This window comes from Perognathus longimembris, chromosome 2 (genome assembly GCF_023159225.1).
Source record: "Perognathus longimembris pacificus isolate PPM17 chromosome 2, ASM2315922v1, whole genome shotgun sequence".
Lineage (NCBI taxonomy): Eukaryota > Metazoa > Chordata > Mammalia > Rodentia > Heteromyidae > Perognathus > Perognathus longimembris.
The window spans coordinates 25,056,555-25,074,593 of NC_063162.1; the positions used below are offsets into that span (position 1 = coordinate 25,056,555).

Sequence of the window (18,039 nt, forward strand, 5' to 3'; positions counted from 1 at the left end):
AGCTCAAGGCTAGTGCTCTACCACTTGAGCCACAGCACCACTTCTGATTTTCTGGTGGTTAATTGGAGGTAAGAGTCTCACAGTCTTTCCTGCCCTGGCTGGCTTTGAACCGCAGTTCTCAGATCTCGGCCTCCTGAGTAGCTAGGATTGCAGCCATGAGCCACTAGTGTCGAGCTCTACTAATTTTTTAAAGAGGAAGACAGATCAAATCCTCACTTGACTATCAAAAAGTCACCCTTCTGCTGGTCAAGGTAGCCAAGCATTAGGGATTGACAAAGGTAGTCTCATCATGTCCCTGGCATGACACTGTTGGACATGGCTGAGTCACATTAAGCCATTCCTTATCAGAGGTAAGGTTAAGCCTATCCCTGTTTTCCTTGTCATGATTGTGGTGGCACTTAGTGGTGACTGTCCTGGGGGTTCATTGTTGACAGTGGACTTCTGTATGTGTAGTATTTCTTATACCTTGATCAGCCCCAGCAAGGCTATTTTTTCTGCATTAATTGAGATAGGTGAAAAATGCTTATGATAATCCAGTAGCTTCTCTGTCTTGTCAGAGTTTTTTTCTGTATTATTTTAATTTGGCATCTTTCTTTTAAAAGGTAATCTATACAATTAAAATATTTTCTATTTAGCTATAGAAGCAACCTAGCAAAGACAGCCTACATTCTAGACATTACTCAATGAATTCAAAATGTTTCGAGTCATCCTAAGTTTATTCTCTGAATATAGTGAAAGTAATAACAAATCAACAACAGAAAGACTCCTAAGAACATTCCAGTTATTTGAAAGCTAAATAGCTTAGTTCTAAATAAACCATGAGTCAAAGAAGCTTAAAACATGTTATTAGAAAGTAATTTGAAATGATTGTAAGTAAAAGTACAACATTCAACATGTATGGGAAGTTAAAGCAGCACTTAGAAGAAAAGCTGTAGCACTCAAATGCCTATATTTAAAAAGAAAAATGAGCCGGGCACCAGTGGCTCACACCTGTAATCCCAGCTATCCAGGAGGCTGAGATCTGAGGATCAAGGTTCAGAGCCAGCCCAGGCAAAAAAGTCCATAAGACCTATCTGCAGTTAACCACCAAAAAACCAGAAGTGACACTATGGCTCAAAGTGGTAGAGCACCAGCCTTGAGTTGAAGAGCTCAGGGACCAGTGCCCAGGCCCTGAGTTCAGCCCCAGTAATTGGCAAAAAAAGAAAAGAAAACAAAAATGCCTTCCTTCTGCTGTCATATGGTCTACCTAAAGGTATTGAAAGAGAAATAATGTAGCATTCATTACTTAAAAGACTATTAGAGGGGGGCTGGGGATATAGCCTAGTGGCAAGAGTGCCTGCCTCGGATACACGAGGCCCTAGGTTCGATTCCCCAGCACCACATATACAGAAAACGGCCAGAAGCGGCGCTGTGGCTGAAGTGGCAGAGTGCTAGCCTTGAGCGGGAAGAAGCCAGGGACAGTGCTCAGGCCCTGAGTCCAAGGCCCAGGACTGGCCAAAAAAAAACAAAACAACAACAAAAAAAAGACTATTAGAGGGCTGGGAATATGGCCTAGTGGCAAGAGTTCTTGCTTTGTATACATGAAGCCCTGGGTTCGATTCCCCAGCACCACATATGTAGAAAACGGCCAGAAGTGGCGCTGTGGCTCAAGTGGCAGAGTGCTAGCCTTGAGCAAAAGGAAGCCAGGGACAGTGCTCAGGCCCTGAGTCCAAGGCCCAGGACTGGCAAAAAAAAAAAAAGACTATTAGAATTTCTGTAAAAAAACAGGTGCTGGTGGCTCCTGCCTGTGATCCTAGCTACTCAAGAGGCTGAGATCTGAGGATTGAGGTTCAAAACCAGCCTGGGCAGGAAACTCATGAGATTCTTATCTCCAACAAATCACTCAAAAAAGCTGGAAGTGGCACTGTAGGATCAATGGTAGAGTGCTCACTTGAGCAAAAGAAGCCCAGGGACACTACCCAGGGCCAGAGTTTGAGCCCCGGGACTGGCAAGAAATAAAAATAATAAGTAGAACATTTGGAAAAGTAAAGCAGGGCTAGAATGCTTCTTCCATTTTCCAATTTGTAATTACTCGATCCTAGTATATTTTACTCCTGAGTTTTGTTCTTTTTTTCTTTTTTCCTGTGCTCAGGGCCTTTTTTTTTTTTAAATACAAAGATAGTTTTTAAATATGTTTATGTTTATTTGCACTTTAACCAAGGTTTTACCCTCTCTAGAAACACTTTAGAAGTATCATTTTAAATGGCCCAATTTAAAATATCTACCCACTGGATGAGCTCAGTTTATTTATAAACTATCTTTGAGTCCATAACTATAGAGCTCCTTGCTTCGGCAGGAATTTAAAGCCGTCACTCGATGCTCTAGATCGCAGTGCAATATTTAGAAAATGACATGATGAATGCTCTTTGTTCTATTTTTGATATACATTATTATGATTAGATGACTGTACTCCAGAAAATAACCCTGATTTGAGACAATGTAAGCCAGTTTGCCATTTCCTGAAATTATGCTTAATCTAGCTTCTGCCATTAGAAATACTTACCAAGCTGTTAGCACACAGTCAAGTCATCCAGGGTTGCAGTAGCCGAAGTTTTCTTCCTATTCCAAGTTCCATTGACTGGTTATAGAAATGCCCATAATAGGATTTTGAGGCATCATCTACCAATATGGGCGGAGGCTACAGTGGCTTGCTGCAGTATTCTCATTCCCAAAACGGGTCTGGAGACAGCTTTGTAAATCTAACAACAGTATTGATTAGGTTCAGAGAAGAAAACAGTTTCATGAGAGAACTAGGCAAACTTGTATTGTTATATTTCTTAGAAATAGAACTGCCTAGTATATGAGTCATGCCTATAATCCTAGCTACTCAGGAGACTAATATCCAGAACATGATTTGGAGCCAGCAGAAGCAGAAAAGTCAGATTTATCTCTAAAATAATGGACAAAAAGTTTTACTGAAGTCATGCCTCAAGTGATAGAGTAACAGCTTGAACAAGCAAGAAAAGCAAGCATGAACCTTTGAGTTCAAGCCCCAGAACTGACAGAAAAAAGAAATGTAAACAACCCAAGTATGACAGGCCAGAACATACTCTGCCTTGTAGCAAAGTAAAAAGTTGTGTGTGTGTGTGCATGCCTGTGCACACGCATGAGCAGTCCTGGGCTTGAAGTCAGGGTTTAGACACTGTCCTTGAGGTTTCTGCTCAAGGCTAGTGCTCTACCACTTCAGTGTTCCCTCCTCAACTCCCCTTCTCCCCTCAACCCCTATGGATTACTAGAGACAAATAGTCTCATGGCACTTTCCTGCCCAGACTGGCTTCAAACTTCAGTCTTCAGATCTCAACCTCTTAAAGTAGCTAGGGTTACAGGTGTGAGCCACCAGCACTCAGCTAAAAGTGGTTTTAATGAGCATAAAGCAGGGCAAAAAGCACTAGCCTTGAGCCAGAAAGTTCAGGGATAGTGTCCAGGCCTTGAGTTCAAGCCCCAGGACCAGTATTTTTTTTAAAAAAAACAAGGCAAAGAGAATTCTGTGAGTAATAGTAACATTTGCCATTGGTTTGGCACAACTTTGTCTCCGTGGGGATATGTTTGCGGATTGGTGCCCATTCTAGCCGCCCCCCCCCCCCCCCGCCTTGGTGATTAGTGTTATAGAGTGGGACAGATCCCTCCTCTCCAGTGTCTCCCGGGCTCTGAAGCCACTTTCCTGCCTGCTACTGAGAAACTTGCCTGAGATCTAATTAGGCTCCTTTCACATGCAGGCATGCCTGGATTGAATTTCCAAGCCAACTTTTCTGCTCTCAACAAGGGAGACAGCCTGTTCCCTCTGGACCTGTAGCAGATAACTAATCCCCTCCATCATGTGTGGATTTGGAGGGTAGAACTTTGCAGAGGGCAGTCTGGCTTCCATATTCCAGACATGTCACAGTGAAGACCCATAGGTACTAGTTACAGAGCTGATCACTTAAAGCCACAATTTCAGAGAGGCTCTGAGTCACTGCTGGCAAACAGCTGGATTTATGAATGGTGCCAGGAATCGCCTGTGCAGTCTTCATGGCTCCCTTGGACTTGAGGCCAAGGAGCCTGAGTTACATCCACAGAAGATAACTTGAGATCAACCCTTAGTAGTAAATATGTTCATAAAAATGACCAGGCACCGAATCACCCTGAACAGATTTCACAGTGTTGATTGGATTATTGTGCAATAATTCTTATCTAAAAATGCCTTCTTAATCATTCCAGCAAGTTCAACTCCCTATAAGTAGGCAAGGTGCACTTCCCAAAGTAAGCACTCACTTAAAATGGCAAGGCTGGCATATATTACTCTGAAAGAAATCCTTCCCCACCCACTTTGAGAATGTCACATGGGTCACATGTGTCCCTTTCTTGGAACATTACAGAACCCTGGAATCTGCTATGTACAGGCCAGTCACACCTGATTCACACTCCCAGATCCAAGTCTCCTATATAACTGCAGCCCAAGGCTCTACAGTTTATGGAAGGCTTCCACACCCCCCAACCACCTCTTTGGATCTCCTTGGTGTCATTTTCTTCTGTCTCTGTCTTTCTCCATCTCTCTGTTCCAGGGTTTGAATTTAGGCCCCAGACACTGTCACATAGCTTTTTTTGCTCAAAGCTAGCACTCTACCACTTGAGCCACAACTCCAGTTTTGCCTTTTTGCTGGTTAATGGTAGAATCTCAGGGACTTTGCTACTTGGGCTGGCTTTGAGATCCTCAGATCTCAGCCACCTGGGTATGTAGGATTATAGGCCTCAGCCTCTGGCAGGATGTCAGTTATATTCTGATGGTGGTTATTATTATGGTACCACTTGGCATCTGAGACCCAAAGGCAGAGGATGCAGAGGGCTGAGTTCTGCAAGTGGCATAAGGCAGTGCCCAGACCTCAGAAGTTCCATGCTTCCACAACCTTAGCTGAACTTAGCCCTAGGGAGAATAAGTTGCTGCCAAGAGGCTTGGCTGTGAATTTCTAAATGCCATGAGAAGTTGGGACACTGGTGTCTTCCTGATCATTACATTGCAGGGTTTTTGCTCCCACAACCCTGCATCTGGGTAGGAAACCTGTTACAGAACAGGTCTTTTTGTACTGGTTGAGAAGAGGGTGGAGTTGTGCCAGGACAACTCCTCCACATCCTTGATGAGGACAGGTCTGGGCAGGGCTGGGTGTTCTTTCTTTTTCCACCTTGGAGAGGGGGCCGGTACAGTTGGCCTGCAACTGCAGCTCTTTCCTTTTCCACATTCCCCCCCCCGCCCCCCCGCCACCGCCACCTCTCTCTCTCCTCCTCACTCCCTCCCTTTCCTCCTTCTGTCCCCTGGGCACTGTCCCTGAGCTGCTTTGGCTGAAGGCTAGCATTCTACCACTTGAACCACAAACCACAGCACCGCTTCTGATCTTTTCTGTATAAGTACCACGCGCTAACCGATTGTGCCACTGGAGCTCCAACTTCTGACCTTTTCTGAGAAGTTTACTGGAGATAAGAGTCTCAAGGACTTCCCTGCCTGGGTTGGCTTTGGTGAACCGTGATCTTTGGATCTCAGCCTCCTGAGTAGCTAGGATTACAGATGTGAGCCACCAGCGCCCAGCACTTATTTTCTCTTATAACACATACTTGTGCATGTATTCCAAGCAAAGGACTAACTTCCAAGAAAACCTTGTGAGGCATGGGAGATACATTAGGAAGCATTGCAGACAGGCTCCTTGCCTTTAGTTTATAAACAGGAGACCGATAAATAAGCAACCGTGCTGTGAAGGTTTAGCATGGATGCTATCACTGGGACTGATCTGGGTGAGGGACCATGGGAGGAGGGCCTCTTAGCTAAGACCTTAAGGACAAGTTGGCTTGAGAGAGAAAATAGTGCCAAGTCCAAGCTTTCTAGACATCCAAGCCTAGGGACAGCAAACTGGTTGGAAGGTGTCTTGGGGATGGACCTGTCTTGAAGGTCTTTGCACACCAGACTTTTCTGATTGCTTTAGGTTGTATGTTGGGGGGAAGGATTAGGGGACAAGCTCTTCCACTTTTGGGTCATGCTGTTAGAGGCAAAGGAGGAGGAACCCACAAAAGAAGAACTTCTATTTGGAGGGTGGGGGTGGTATTTGTAAAGATTAGGAAGAGCCATGTGTGTGTGAGAGAGACTGAAGCTCACTCTTGGTAGCCTCATGAGGCTAAGAGGGCAAAAGTCGGAGTGGACTTCAAGCTGGACCCTGGTAGCTCATGCCTGCAATCCCAGCTACTCAGAAGGCTGAGTGAGATCTGAGGGTTGCAGTTCAAAGCCAGCCCGCATAGGAAAGCTCATGAGTCGCTTGTCTCCAATTAACCACCAGAAAACTGTAAGTGGTGCTGTGGCTCACAGTGGTAGAGTGCTAGCCTTGTGCAAAAAGAGCTCAAGGACAGTGCCCAGGCCCTGAGTTTAAGCCTTGTGACTGACAAAGAGAAAATGTGAAATTCAAATTACTCACATTAGGTCAAGGCCCTGGGTGGGCCACACCTCGAAATTAGGGGTATATCTGCCAGAACTCAGAAAGAACTGGGTGCCAATGGCTAACACCTGAAATCCTAGCTACTCGGAGGCTGAGGTCTGAGGATCAAGATTCGAAGCCAGCCTGGGCAGGAAAGTCCTTGAGACTCTTATCTCCAATTAATTAGCAACAAGCCAGAAGTGGCACTGCAAGCTGTTGGCAGCTGACCTCTGTTTTCTGCTCATACCCACCTCCCCGCACCTACCATGGCCACACTTAAGCAGTTAGGAAGATGGCAACTAGTGGATCGCCAAGGCTTTGATGACTACATGAAGGAAATAGAAGTGGGACTAGCAGTTCAAAAAATGGTTGCAATGGCCAAGCCAAACTCATCATCACTTGTGACAGCAATACTGTTGATACAGAAACAGAGCAGCGGAGTGCTGGTGGCTTACACCTGTAATCCCAGCTATGCAGGAGATCTGAGACTGAGGATCCCGCTTCGAAGCCATCCCTGGCAAGAAAGTCTGCGAGACCCTTACCTCCAGTTAACCACGAGAAAACCAGAAGTGGCTCAAGTGGTTGAGTGCTAGCCTTGAGTTGAAGAGCTCAGGGACAGTTCCCAGGTCAAGTTCAAGCCCCACGACCACCACCAACAACAACAAAACTGAGAGCACTCTGAAAATAACACAGTTTTTTTGGTTCTGGGAGAGAAATTTGAAGAAACTACAGGTAATGGCGGGAAACACAGACAGTCTGTCACTTCACCAACAGTACATTGGTTCAGGGGGACAGGAAGCAAAGCACAATAAGAAGGAAACTGAAACATGGGAAGTTGGTGGTGGAGTGTGTCATGAACAACATCACCTGTATTGGAGTCTGCGAGAAAGTAGAATAAAAATTCCATCATCACTTTGGACAGGCATTAGCTGCAAGAATGAAAAAGCTCAACTCAATGAGCAAATCTCCATACAAGTATTTTGTTTTTTCACTATTGTGCTTGATAATCTGTCATAGATGTCTTACATGCAAATTTCAAAATGATGATTCAACTGCCCCCATCCCCTGGGTTAGCAAATAAATGTGTTGTGCTAACTTAGAAAAAGCTAGAAGTAGAGCTGTGGCTCAAGTGGAGGAGTACAAGTCTTGAGCAGTAAAAGCTCAGGGATAGCACCTAGTCCCTGAGTTTAAGTCCCATGCACGTGCACGTGCACACACACACACACACACACACACACACAGTTTTGTCAATATATGCTAATGAGATTGAGGGTGAAAACTCTACCAGTTCTGTTCATGCATAGCATATATACTATAAAATTTGCTCATTATTACTGTACAATTCTATAACTTATTAAAGCTATAGATTGCGCAACCTTCACCAATTTATAGCTTCCAATCATTTTTCATTACCCCAAGGTTTCCTTATGTCCATTTGTTGTTACTCTTCTGACCCCTGACCTCATATCACAGGAGTGCTTCTTGTCTATACATTTGCCATCTCAATGGGATGAGGTTATGTCATGTGTGGTCTTGTGTGTATGGCTTTATTCCTTTAATATAGTACTTTTTTTTTTTTTTTTGGCCAGTCCTGGGCCTTGGACTCAGGGCCCGAGCACCGTCCCTGGCTTCTTCCCGCTCAAGGCTAGCACTCTGCCACTTGAGCCACAGCGCCGCTGTGGTGCTGGGGAATCGAACCTAGGGCCTCGTGTATCCGAGGCAGGCACTCTTGCCACTAGGCTATATCCCCAGCCCATTAATATAGTATTTTTAAGTTCCCCATGCTAACACATGTATCAGTAATTCATTCTTTTAAATTGCTGAGTAGTATTTAAATGTATGCGTATGTTTGATTTATCCATTGACCAGGTGATGGATGTTTGGATTGTTTCCAGTTTTGGAGCTATGACTAATGCTGCTCTGAACATTCCCATGCATGTCTTTATGTGAACATGTGTTTCAGTTCCCTTGAGTAGAGAGTCCTAGGTGTGCTAAGTTTATATTTAACCCTGAAGGAACTGCCAAACTGTCAAATACCTACACCATTTTATAAGTAGTCACACCATTTTATATTCCAGTAATGTGTGAGGGGCTCCTATTTCTCCACATCCTTGGCACATCAGCAATAGTCTGTCCTCTGTGTGTGCGTGTGTGTGTGCACGTGTGCGTGCGTGGGTGCCTGTCCATGCTGGAATGTTCACTCTCACTTTGCATTATTCACTGAGGGCTGACACTCTACTTGAGCCACAGTTCTGTTTTTATTTTGTTTTTGGCCAGTCCTGGAGCTTGGACTCAGGGCCTGAGCACTGTCCCTGGCTTCTTTTTGCTCAAGGCTAGCACTCTGCCACTTGAGCCACAGCGCCCCTTCTGGTCATTTTCTGTATATGTGGTGCTGGGGAATCGAACCCAGGGCTTCATCTATATGAGGCAAGCACTCTTGACACTAGGCCATATCCCCAGCCACTTGAGCCACACTTCTACTGCTGGCTTTTTGGTGGTTAATTGGAGTTAAGAGTCTAGTGATCTTTCCTGCCCAGGCTGGCTTTGAACCATCATCCTCAGATCTCAGCCTCCTGAATAGCTAGACTTCTGTTCCACATAAGGAATTTGAGCATTTGATACTCCTGGGGGATGACTATACAGCTGTCTTGGTTGTGGCAGGGCCTGGGGGCCATTGCTGTCCTCCACATGCCTTCTAAGATGGCCGTGGGTGCCGATTTGCTGTTAGCACAACAGGAAAGTAAGTTGGGTAAATGTACAAGGCGGGTTTGTGGGTCAGCATGTATCATTTCTGCTCAGACTCTACTGGCTGCAAAGTATTCTAGCTGTGCTCAGGGGAGACAAGTTTTCACAGATAGTCAGCCACACTGTCCGCATAGTCTCCACCTGGATCACTTTCTCCAGAACTATTTCCTAACTTACAATGACCGAGCTGAGTTGCCATCCTACCCCGAAATGACCCATCACACTTGATTCCTAGTTCTTTTATAACCTGTGTTTAAGGTACAGTAAAATAATTTAGTTATGCATTTTTCCTGTGTTAGCTTGTTTATTACTTCCTATTGCTGCTGTAACAGATTTCCTAAAACTTTGTGGCCTAAAATAACACTATTGGCCTCATGCCCGTGGCTCATGCTTGTAATCCTAGCAGCTGAGGAGGTTGCGATCTGAGGACTATATAGTTCAAAGCCAGCCGGGGCAGGAAGGTCAAGAGACTCTCATATTCAAATAACCACCAAAAACCCAGAAGTAGAGATGTGGCTCAAGTGGTAGAGAGCTAGCCTTGAGAAAAAAAAAAAAAAGCTTAGGTCAGCACCCAGGCTGTGTGCAAGCCCCAGGACCAGCACACACACAGAGAATATAGATCCACATGGCAGGCAAACTCCCTGTGGGCTACAAGAATGTAGAAACCCCAAATACTGTTCCTCCCCAGGTGCTTGTCAATGCTCTCAGTGTCTCTTTCCAGGCAGGCAGCCAGTGCGCCAGGCACACCGCTCTCATTGCTTCCCTTTTTGATACCTTCTCATTACTTTTAATTGCATCTGAGCCTCTCTGGCATCTTATATTTTGCTTCCTAATCCAGGGCATTTCTCTGCCTCCTACTGGTCCAGCACAGCACTTTCCTCTCTCCTGAGATGCGCCCCCAGCAAATGGAGCAGGTCTCTCAGAATGCATTCCTTGCTATAATGAACAGTATAATATCCCTGGCCAGGCATATTTACATAGCAATCTGCACACAAAAGCAACATTACAAAGGGACTATTTTTTTTTTAAGAATGTCATCTCAGAGCTCCATTCCTATAGTGTGAAGAACACTATTGGAATTACCCTGACAGGAAGACAAAACAATTTCCAGGGATGCTGGGTTAGAGACAATAGCTTTGCCAGGCCCATTAATGTTTAAAGTCAATGGAGCATAAAACTGCTTTTCTCTACTTACAGCCAGGCATCTTCTTAGAAAAAGGAGGGGAAAAATTACCATTTTAACGCTACTGAAATCCATAAGCCCTCCCTTAATTTTCATTCTCCTTGAAATTCTCCAGTAAGTACCATCAGAATGAAAATGAAACTTGCCCTCTCAGGGAGAATGGTTTCCAGTCCTGTCCGTAAAGAGGGTGAAGAGCCTTCCTTGGAGATGGAGGAGGCAAGCTGCCTACTGGGGAAAATGCCTTCACCCAAACCTGCAGAACTAGTTGAGGTGAGACACCTTGAGGCTTTGAAGCCCATGGGCTGCCTTCTAAACAATCCCAGGTCGGCATAGACAGGAGGCAGAATTGTAGGGATCAGCCAGTCCACGAAAGTAGGGCCCTTAGGATGTATTTTGCCTAGTGGGCTGCAAGGGACCTTTACCATTACTACATTAGCTGCTTCCAGAGGTAAGGAGGGAATGCTGGAAAGGAGCCAGCTCTGTCAGTAAACCACTGGACTCAATCCCACAGTACATTTGTGTAATGCCTGGCAAAGCCTGCTCTCAGCATCTCATTTGATCCTGAAAACAATCCTCAGAGGGAGGCAGGGCAGGGATTATTTTTTTCCATTTTACAAGTGAAAACACTTGTAAACTGATTTGCCAGGAGTCCCACACCCAGGCTGTAGCAGGAATGAGACTTGAATCTAGGTCTTTGTACACAACCTGTTCAGGGCCCTTTTGACTCCACATAAGAGACTGATCAAAAATATTCCCAGCCCCACCCAATCTTCACAACCACCAGTTCAGCAAGCAACTGGGAACTGGTAAGACAGAGCATCTGTGTACCCTACCCACATGGCTCAGCCCTGACTGGCAAGCTCTATGGGGGGAAATAATTAATTTCATAATCTCTCTGAACCAAAGACCAAAATTAATTCCATATGGATTTGAAAGAAAATCAAGGCATTAGAAAAATTGAACGTAAGAGTAACTTTCTGGAGGCAAGGAAACTAAATTTAGCATAATGTCTAAAGAAAGGGATTTATACATTTGACTACATTAAAATTGGTTTTACTGGGGGAAAAAGGTGTACAGAGCCTCCCCTCCCCCCAAAAAAACCCCGAAGAAATGTTTGTAGCAAAATATGGGAGAAGGGGTTAACTTCTGGTACGTACTTACAAAGGAGGAAGCTCAGCTAACAGACATTTAATTTGTTAGAAATAAGCCATACAAATGATCCCTTGATGTATCCAAAACTGCCCTACAAAGAAAGGCAAATCTTTCCGTTGATTTCATCAGTGAAATAATTTTTTTTTCCACTCATGCGTTAAGTTTTCACTAAAGAGCAATGAAGGTATGCCGAGGACATTTATTTTACCCAGTTCTTGCAAAGTGACTCATGTGTTTACCAAAAACCGTAAAATACCCCCATCCTTTGACCTAGAACTCCACTCCTGGGAATATGCTCTGAAAGAGTCATAAATATGGAAAAGTTTTATGGATAAAAATGTTAGTCCCACAGTCATTTACAACGGTAAACAGCAAATGCAGAAGGAATTTAAACAATTACAGGCACTTAGTGGAAACTTACGTAATCATTAAGGTGTTTTCAAAGTGCGTGCAACAACTTGAAAAACGCTTATGATGTAATGCGAACTAAGTGTACACCGTGTGCGTGGCTGTTTGTCTATAGTACTTGTACGGAGGGGGGGAGCTTGGGAAAGAAAAACATTTTAACATGTTTGAGTCCTGTGATTACGAGAAAAAAAAAGTTCCCTCATATTCCCCTATTCTTCTCTTAATAATAATCATCATAATCATCATCATCATCCAACTCTAGCCCCGCGATGGTGATCCCTTTACTGTGGGTTTGGGAGACTGAGAAGGGGACACCTTAGAACCCCACCCCCACCCCCCTCCAACCGACTCCTTCCGAGGGTCTCCCCAGCGCCCGGTTCCCTCCGCCCCGCCCCGCCCCCGCCGCCGCGCAGCCGGCCGGCGGGTGGAGCCCGCCCCTCCCCCGCGCCGAGGCCGGTGAGAGCGCGGGGCCGAGACCGATGGGCGCAAGCGTTGCTGACACGTGGGGCGGGAGCGGGCGCCGGCGGAGGAGGGGCTGGGTGTGTGGGTGGGTGTGTCAGTGAGTGGGAAAAACCAACTTGGGCCGCTTCGGGGTGTGCGTCGTCTTACATTGATCGTGGGACCGGGGTGGATGGAAGGTGTCACTATACCCCTGCGTGGTCCCGGAGGTAGAAAATAAACACACAAAAGAGAGGGCTGGGGACACAGCCCTGTATCGGCCACGGCGCCCCGTGCCTCGCTGCGCTCTCCCTCACACCCCCCTGTCCCGCGCGATGGTAGCGTCCGGGAGACGTCACCCATTGTTTACAAATCAACCCCAGCCGGCAGGGCTCCGGCTCCCGCGGCTGCGAGTGCGCCGCGCCTGTGCCCGGCTACCCCGGCCTCCGCTTTCCCTCGGCCCCGGCCCCGGCCTCCGCCTCGGCCCTGCGCCCGCTTCTGCCCCGGCCCGCCGAGCCCGCGGGCAGCCGAGCCGCCAGCGACGCCCGCTGAGCCCCGTGTGCCCGGGCGGGGGGCCATGCCGTGCCGGAGGGAAGAGGAAGAGGAAGCCGGCGAGGAAGCGGAGGGGGAGGAGGAGGAGGAGGAGGAAGACAGCTTCCTCCTGCTGGAGCAGTCGGTGACGCTGGGCGGCTCGGGCGAGGTGGACCGGCTGGTGGTCCAGATCGGCGAGACGCTGCAGCTGGAGCCGGCGCACCACAGCCCGGCCTCCCCGTGCGCGCCCCCAGGGCCTCCGCTGCAGCCCCCGCGGCCCCTGGCCGCGCTGGCGGCGGACAAGGCCGTGGCCCCGGCGGTGCCGCCGCTGCTGCTGCGTCCGGTGTCGGCCGAGGCGGGGGCCCCGGCGCCCCTTGGGGCCCTGCGCTGCGCTCTCGGGGACCGCGGCCGCGTGCGGGGCCGGGCGGCGCCCTACTGCGTGGCGGAGCTCACCGACTCCAGCACACTTCCCGGGCCGTGCCGGCGAGGATGGCTCCGTGGCGCCGTCGCCTCCCGTCGCCTTCCCCAGCGTCGGTGGACCCAAGCTGGGGCGCGCGCGGGCGACGACGACCCGCATCGGCTCCTGCAGCAGCTCGTGCTCTCGGGGAACCTCATCAAGGAGGCGGTGCGCAGGCTCCAGCGAGCGGTCGCTGCGGTTGCCGCCACGAACCCCGCGACCGCCCCCGAAGCGGGGGGCGGCTGCAGCGCACCGGACCCCGTCACCCTGCAGACCTCGGGCACCCGGCTCTGACCCGGGTCCCGGGAGGAGGAAGAGGTCGCCGCTGCGCCGACCCAGCAGCGTCCGGAACGGAAGAAGCCAGCTCTATTCTGGGGGGCGACGGGCCACACATATCAGGGAGGCGAAGTTGTGGGAGAAAACGGAAAAGCGTGGAGAAATGCACCGGTCCGGGTGCTTGCATGGCGCGTGAGAATTTCCCTGGCCACCCAGGACCAAGGACCTGGAATAATAAACTGGGAGAACTATGGCAGCTACTTGGATCAACTAGTACTCGAGTTAGCCCTTGGGGGCGTCTTGGTCCTGTGCTTGGAGTGTTTAAAGCTAAGGCTCGGAGGGGTGGGAATCGCGGAGGCTAACAATACTTGAAAACTAATGATACGAATGCCCTTTTCTCATTTTCCGGTGGTGGAGCTTTGTAAACATGGTGCTAAAAGTGCAAAGAAATTGTGGGGTGAATGTAAAAGCTTGGTGGTGGGTGGGTTGGCAGAGCCCTCCTCCCCCTTTCTCCTGCTCAGTGGCTGGGTGGAGGTGAGAGAAGAGGCTGGAAGGGGGGGAAGGAGAATTTGGAAGGTGAGGGGACTTGAGTTGGAATGTGGACTTTTAAATGACTTGACCTTGCTTCCTGTGGTTCAAGGTCAGGTTTGCTGTAAGTGGGGAGGCTGTGGGGTTCTGGGGAAGAGCTAAGTCACCCACGGATATTTTCTTTCTCTTGCTCTAAGAAGACCGGTCTCTTTTGCCGCCACCAATTGGAGTCTCCCAGGCAGAGGGACCTGTAGGGAGAATGCCTCGCTTTTTCTGTGCTTTCCTCTCCAGAACTCCAGCTCCTGCCCGGGCCACTCTTGGCCACACCACCAACTTTCTCAGAAATGGTCATAAACAATCTCCTGTCCTTTCTGGTGTCTGTGGGGTTGGAGGAAAGCCCTGGACTCCTTTCTGCTTGGTTCTGGCCTCGTGGGCCTGAGCCTCTGGTCTGCAGTTCCTCACCTGCCAGCTCTTTTTAGTGAGTGGAAACCGTTTTTAAAATGTGACTCTCCAAGGGGAGAAACTGCTGGCTTTACCCTTGTGAAACTTGATGGCACTTTAGTAAGGTGCCCACCCCTTCCCCAATTTTAAGGTAGCTAAATGATTTTTTTTTTTTAAGATTCAATGGCTTGTTCATCCTCCAGATGTAGCTATTGAGGTACACTTCGCAACGGAGTGTCTGAAATTGTGGTGGTCCTGATTTACAGGATTTCTTAATTAAAATGTCTGCTGAATAAATTTGGTTTTTGTTTTGGAGCATGGTTTGGCTTTTTTATGGGTGCGGGGGAGGGAGAAGCACATCAGGCAGGGCAGGATGCCCCTTACAGAGAGGGTGCACTGGGTTTAATAGGCACCTGGGCAGTGGCAGGGGTCAGTGCTGCTCACAATCAAATCACTGTAGAGCTTCAGGGATCGAAGGGGCACACAGGAAATTAAGTCCAGGCTTTTGGAAGCTGCTAGGTGGGTTCTTTCTCCTGTTTTGGAAAGAACATGTTCCAGAAACACTTTCTGAGCTAGAAAGCAAAGGAGGTGCTGTGTTTTTGACAGGATTTCTGTGAAGAATGGGAACGCATAGGAGAGCCGATCTGCTTTGAGACTGACCTGGTCTGAGCCTGTGGCCCAGGGAAAGACGAGATTTCACAGCGATTTCTTTGGTTGGATGTGAAATGTCTTTTTTATGTATGTGCCAGTACTGGAACTTGAACTCAGGGGCCTGACACTTTCGATTGGCTTTTTCACTCAAGGCTGGCACTCTTACCACTGGAGCCACACCTCTGCTTCTGGCTTTATGTTAGTTAATTGGAGATGAGTCTCACAGACTTCTGCCCAGGCTGCCTTCAAACTGCTAACTCCGATCTCAGCCTCCTGAGTAGCTGGAATTACAGGTGTGAGCCACTGGTGGCAGGCTTAAAATGGTGTGATTTTTGAGGAAGCAAGATTAAACTTTTTTTCTTTTTCTTCCTCCCGCTTTTTTTTTTCTTTTTCATACATTAGGTTGTAAAAGGGGAGGGAGCCTCACTGTGACTTTGCCAGACATAGATACAAGATCTCAATCTGTCTGTCTCTGTCTCCCAATCTCTCTCTCTCTTTTTCCCCTATTCCCTTCATTGTTCTGTTTTCATAATGCAAATCAATTACTTTCCTAGATTTAACTGAAGGTGTGTCTCCTCATTCTCTCTCTCTGTCTCCAGGGCATAGAGTCCCATCCTTTCCTACCTTGCCTTTTCAAGAAAACCTTTCCTAGAGCAGCCAAACTCTGTGATCCAGCCCCTTGGGGGGAATCTTCCCTGTTTGGCCCCCTTTCCTCCCTTGTGTGACCTACACACCAAGCTAATTCTGCCTAGTGACTTGGATTTGACACAAACCCTAGTGGCAAGAGTTCTTGCCTCGTATATGTGAAGCCCTAGGTTCGATTCCTCAGCACCACATATGTAGAAAAAGCCACAAGTGGTGCTGTGGCTCAAGTGGTAGAGTGTTAGCCTTGAGCAAAAAGAAGCCAGGGACAGTGGTCAGGCCCTGAGTTCAAGGCCCAGGACTGGCAAAAAACAAAAACAAAAAAAAAAAAAACAAAAAAAACCTGCTGCTGACAAGGACAGGTCACTGTCCTGAACTTTTCCCTCTGTCATCTATAAAACAGAAGAAGATAGTAGATGTGTGCACGTTAAATAAGGACCCCTAGTGTTTGGGAGACAAATACTCAGAACACAGCTGTCACCACACGTGGCTTTATGTGTAAGAAGGCAGGTTCTATATTCCCATCTTGAAAATAACCATAAGTGTTTTGCTTGAACTTGCTATCTTTTTCTTTTTTTCTTTTGAGGGCTAGTTCTGAGGATTGAACCCAGGGTCCCATTCATGCCAAGCAAACCAGGAAGGTACATCCCCAGCACTTTTTGTTTTGAAACGGTCTTGCTGAAATGCCTAGGCTGGAGTTCAACTTGCATTCATTCCTTTTCCCTCACCCTCCCTAGTTGTGGAGGTGACAGCTGAGCAATGAGCCAGCATGACACTTTCTTGACACTATTTTCACATTTATTCAAGTTCTTGCAATCATCCCCATTCTTGCATTTCTCTTGTATATTAGTTATGTACAGGCAAGTGCTTGGAATGGCTTGAGACATCCTGAGTCACCTGAGGGAATAGGAGTTACTATGTAGGAGGTATACTTAATGGCAAATGGCTGTCTCCTTTAGAATCTTAGGTCCTCTGTCTGTAACATGAGGCCAGGACCAAGTGAGGTCTCACCTTGCAGTTAATCCTGAGGGCTCAAGGAAATGTGGTGACAGCAACCAAAGAGAAAAGATCCTCAGTCTGAGAAGCTCAGGAGAGAGGGAAAGAATCAACCGTGTTCCAGGCAGGTACCTTGCTGAGCATCTTTTACAATACATAAAGAATGGTGGTAGAGCTGCATCTGAACTTAAGGCTCTTAAATTGATCCTCATTTCCTGTCTGATCCAATCTATTTTTTTTTTGCCAGTCCTGGGCCTTGGACTAAGGGCCTGAGCACTGTCCCTGGCTTCTTTTTGCTCAAGGTTAGCACTCTACCACTTGAGCCACAGCGCCACTTCTGGCCATTTTCTATATATGTGGTGCTGGGGAATTGAACCCAGGGCTTTATGATGTATATGAGGCAAGTGTTCTTGCCACTAGGCCATATTACAAGCCCCTATTTTTATTTTATTTATTTTTTGTCGGTGATGGGGCTTGAACTTGGGGTCTGGGTACTCTTCTCCAGCTTTTGCTCTCAACGCTGTTGGGAAAATGGAGGAGAATGGAAAAGGAATAGGCCGGACTCGATCATCAACAGGGAGGACTGTTTATTGAGGAACAGCAAACAGGAAGGGGTTTTCCGTGGGTTTGGAGGTTGTGCAAGGGGGTGAATTTGGGACCAGCCTTATATGGGGTCTGAGTAAGGAGGCAGGTTATTGAAAGCACCACTAGGTCTAGGAAGTTGGGGTTTTTCCATTTGGCCCACAAAGGGTTGTTTACAGCTGGGCCTAGGTGAGATGTCCTGCCTGCCTATCAAAGCAGGTTCCCATATTGAGGTTTTGCCTGGTGCTTGCATATCAAGCAGGTGCCCATATTGAGGTTTCTGCCTGGTGTCTGTTGAGGCAATAGGGTAGGGGTCAATCCTTCAAATGCTATTGCCACATGTTCAGTTTTCCAGTGGTTAATTAGAGATAAGAGTCTCCTGGACTTTGCTGCCTGTGCTAGCTTCCCACTGCGATCCTCAGATCTTAGCCTCCTGAGTAGGATTACTAGTGTGGGCCACCAGCACCCAATATCTCCCCTCCCCCCTCCCCCCAGTCTTGGGGCTTGAACTCAGGGTCTGGGCACTGTCTCTGGGCTTC

The 18,039-nt window shown here is 47.7% G+C and overlaps 1 protein-coding gene and 1 pseudogene across 1 annotated transcript; both read left to right on the plus strand.

Annotated features, from left to right (window-relative positions):
- Positions 1-6,736: 6,736 nt before the first annotated feature.
- On the plus strand, positions 6,737-7,368 carry LOC125342926 (annotated as a pseudogene).
- A 5,234-nt stretch (positions 7,369-12,602) lies between these two features.
- On the plus strand, positions 12,603-14,944 carry Frat2 (FRAT regulator of WNT signaling pathway 2). The gene has a single exon (XM_048338552.1). The coding sequence runs from the start codon at positions 12,974-12,976 to the stop codon at positions 13,676-13,678; it is 705 nt and encodes a 234-aa protein (XP_048194509.1). The 5' UTR covers positions 12,603-12,973; the 3' UTR covers positions 13,679-14,944.
- The last annotated feature ends 3,095 nt before the right edge of the window (positions 14,945-18,039 follow it).

Excerpts from the sequence above, each read along its gene's own strand:
- Frat2 (XM_048338552.1), top strand. The coding sequence starts at position 12,974 with ATGCCGTGCCGGAGGGAAGAGGAAGAGGAAGCCGGCGAGGAAGCGGAG.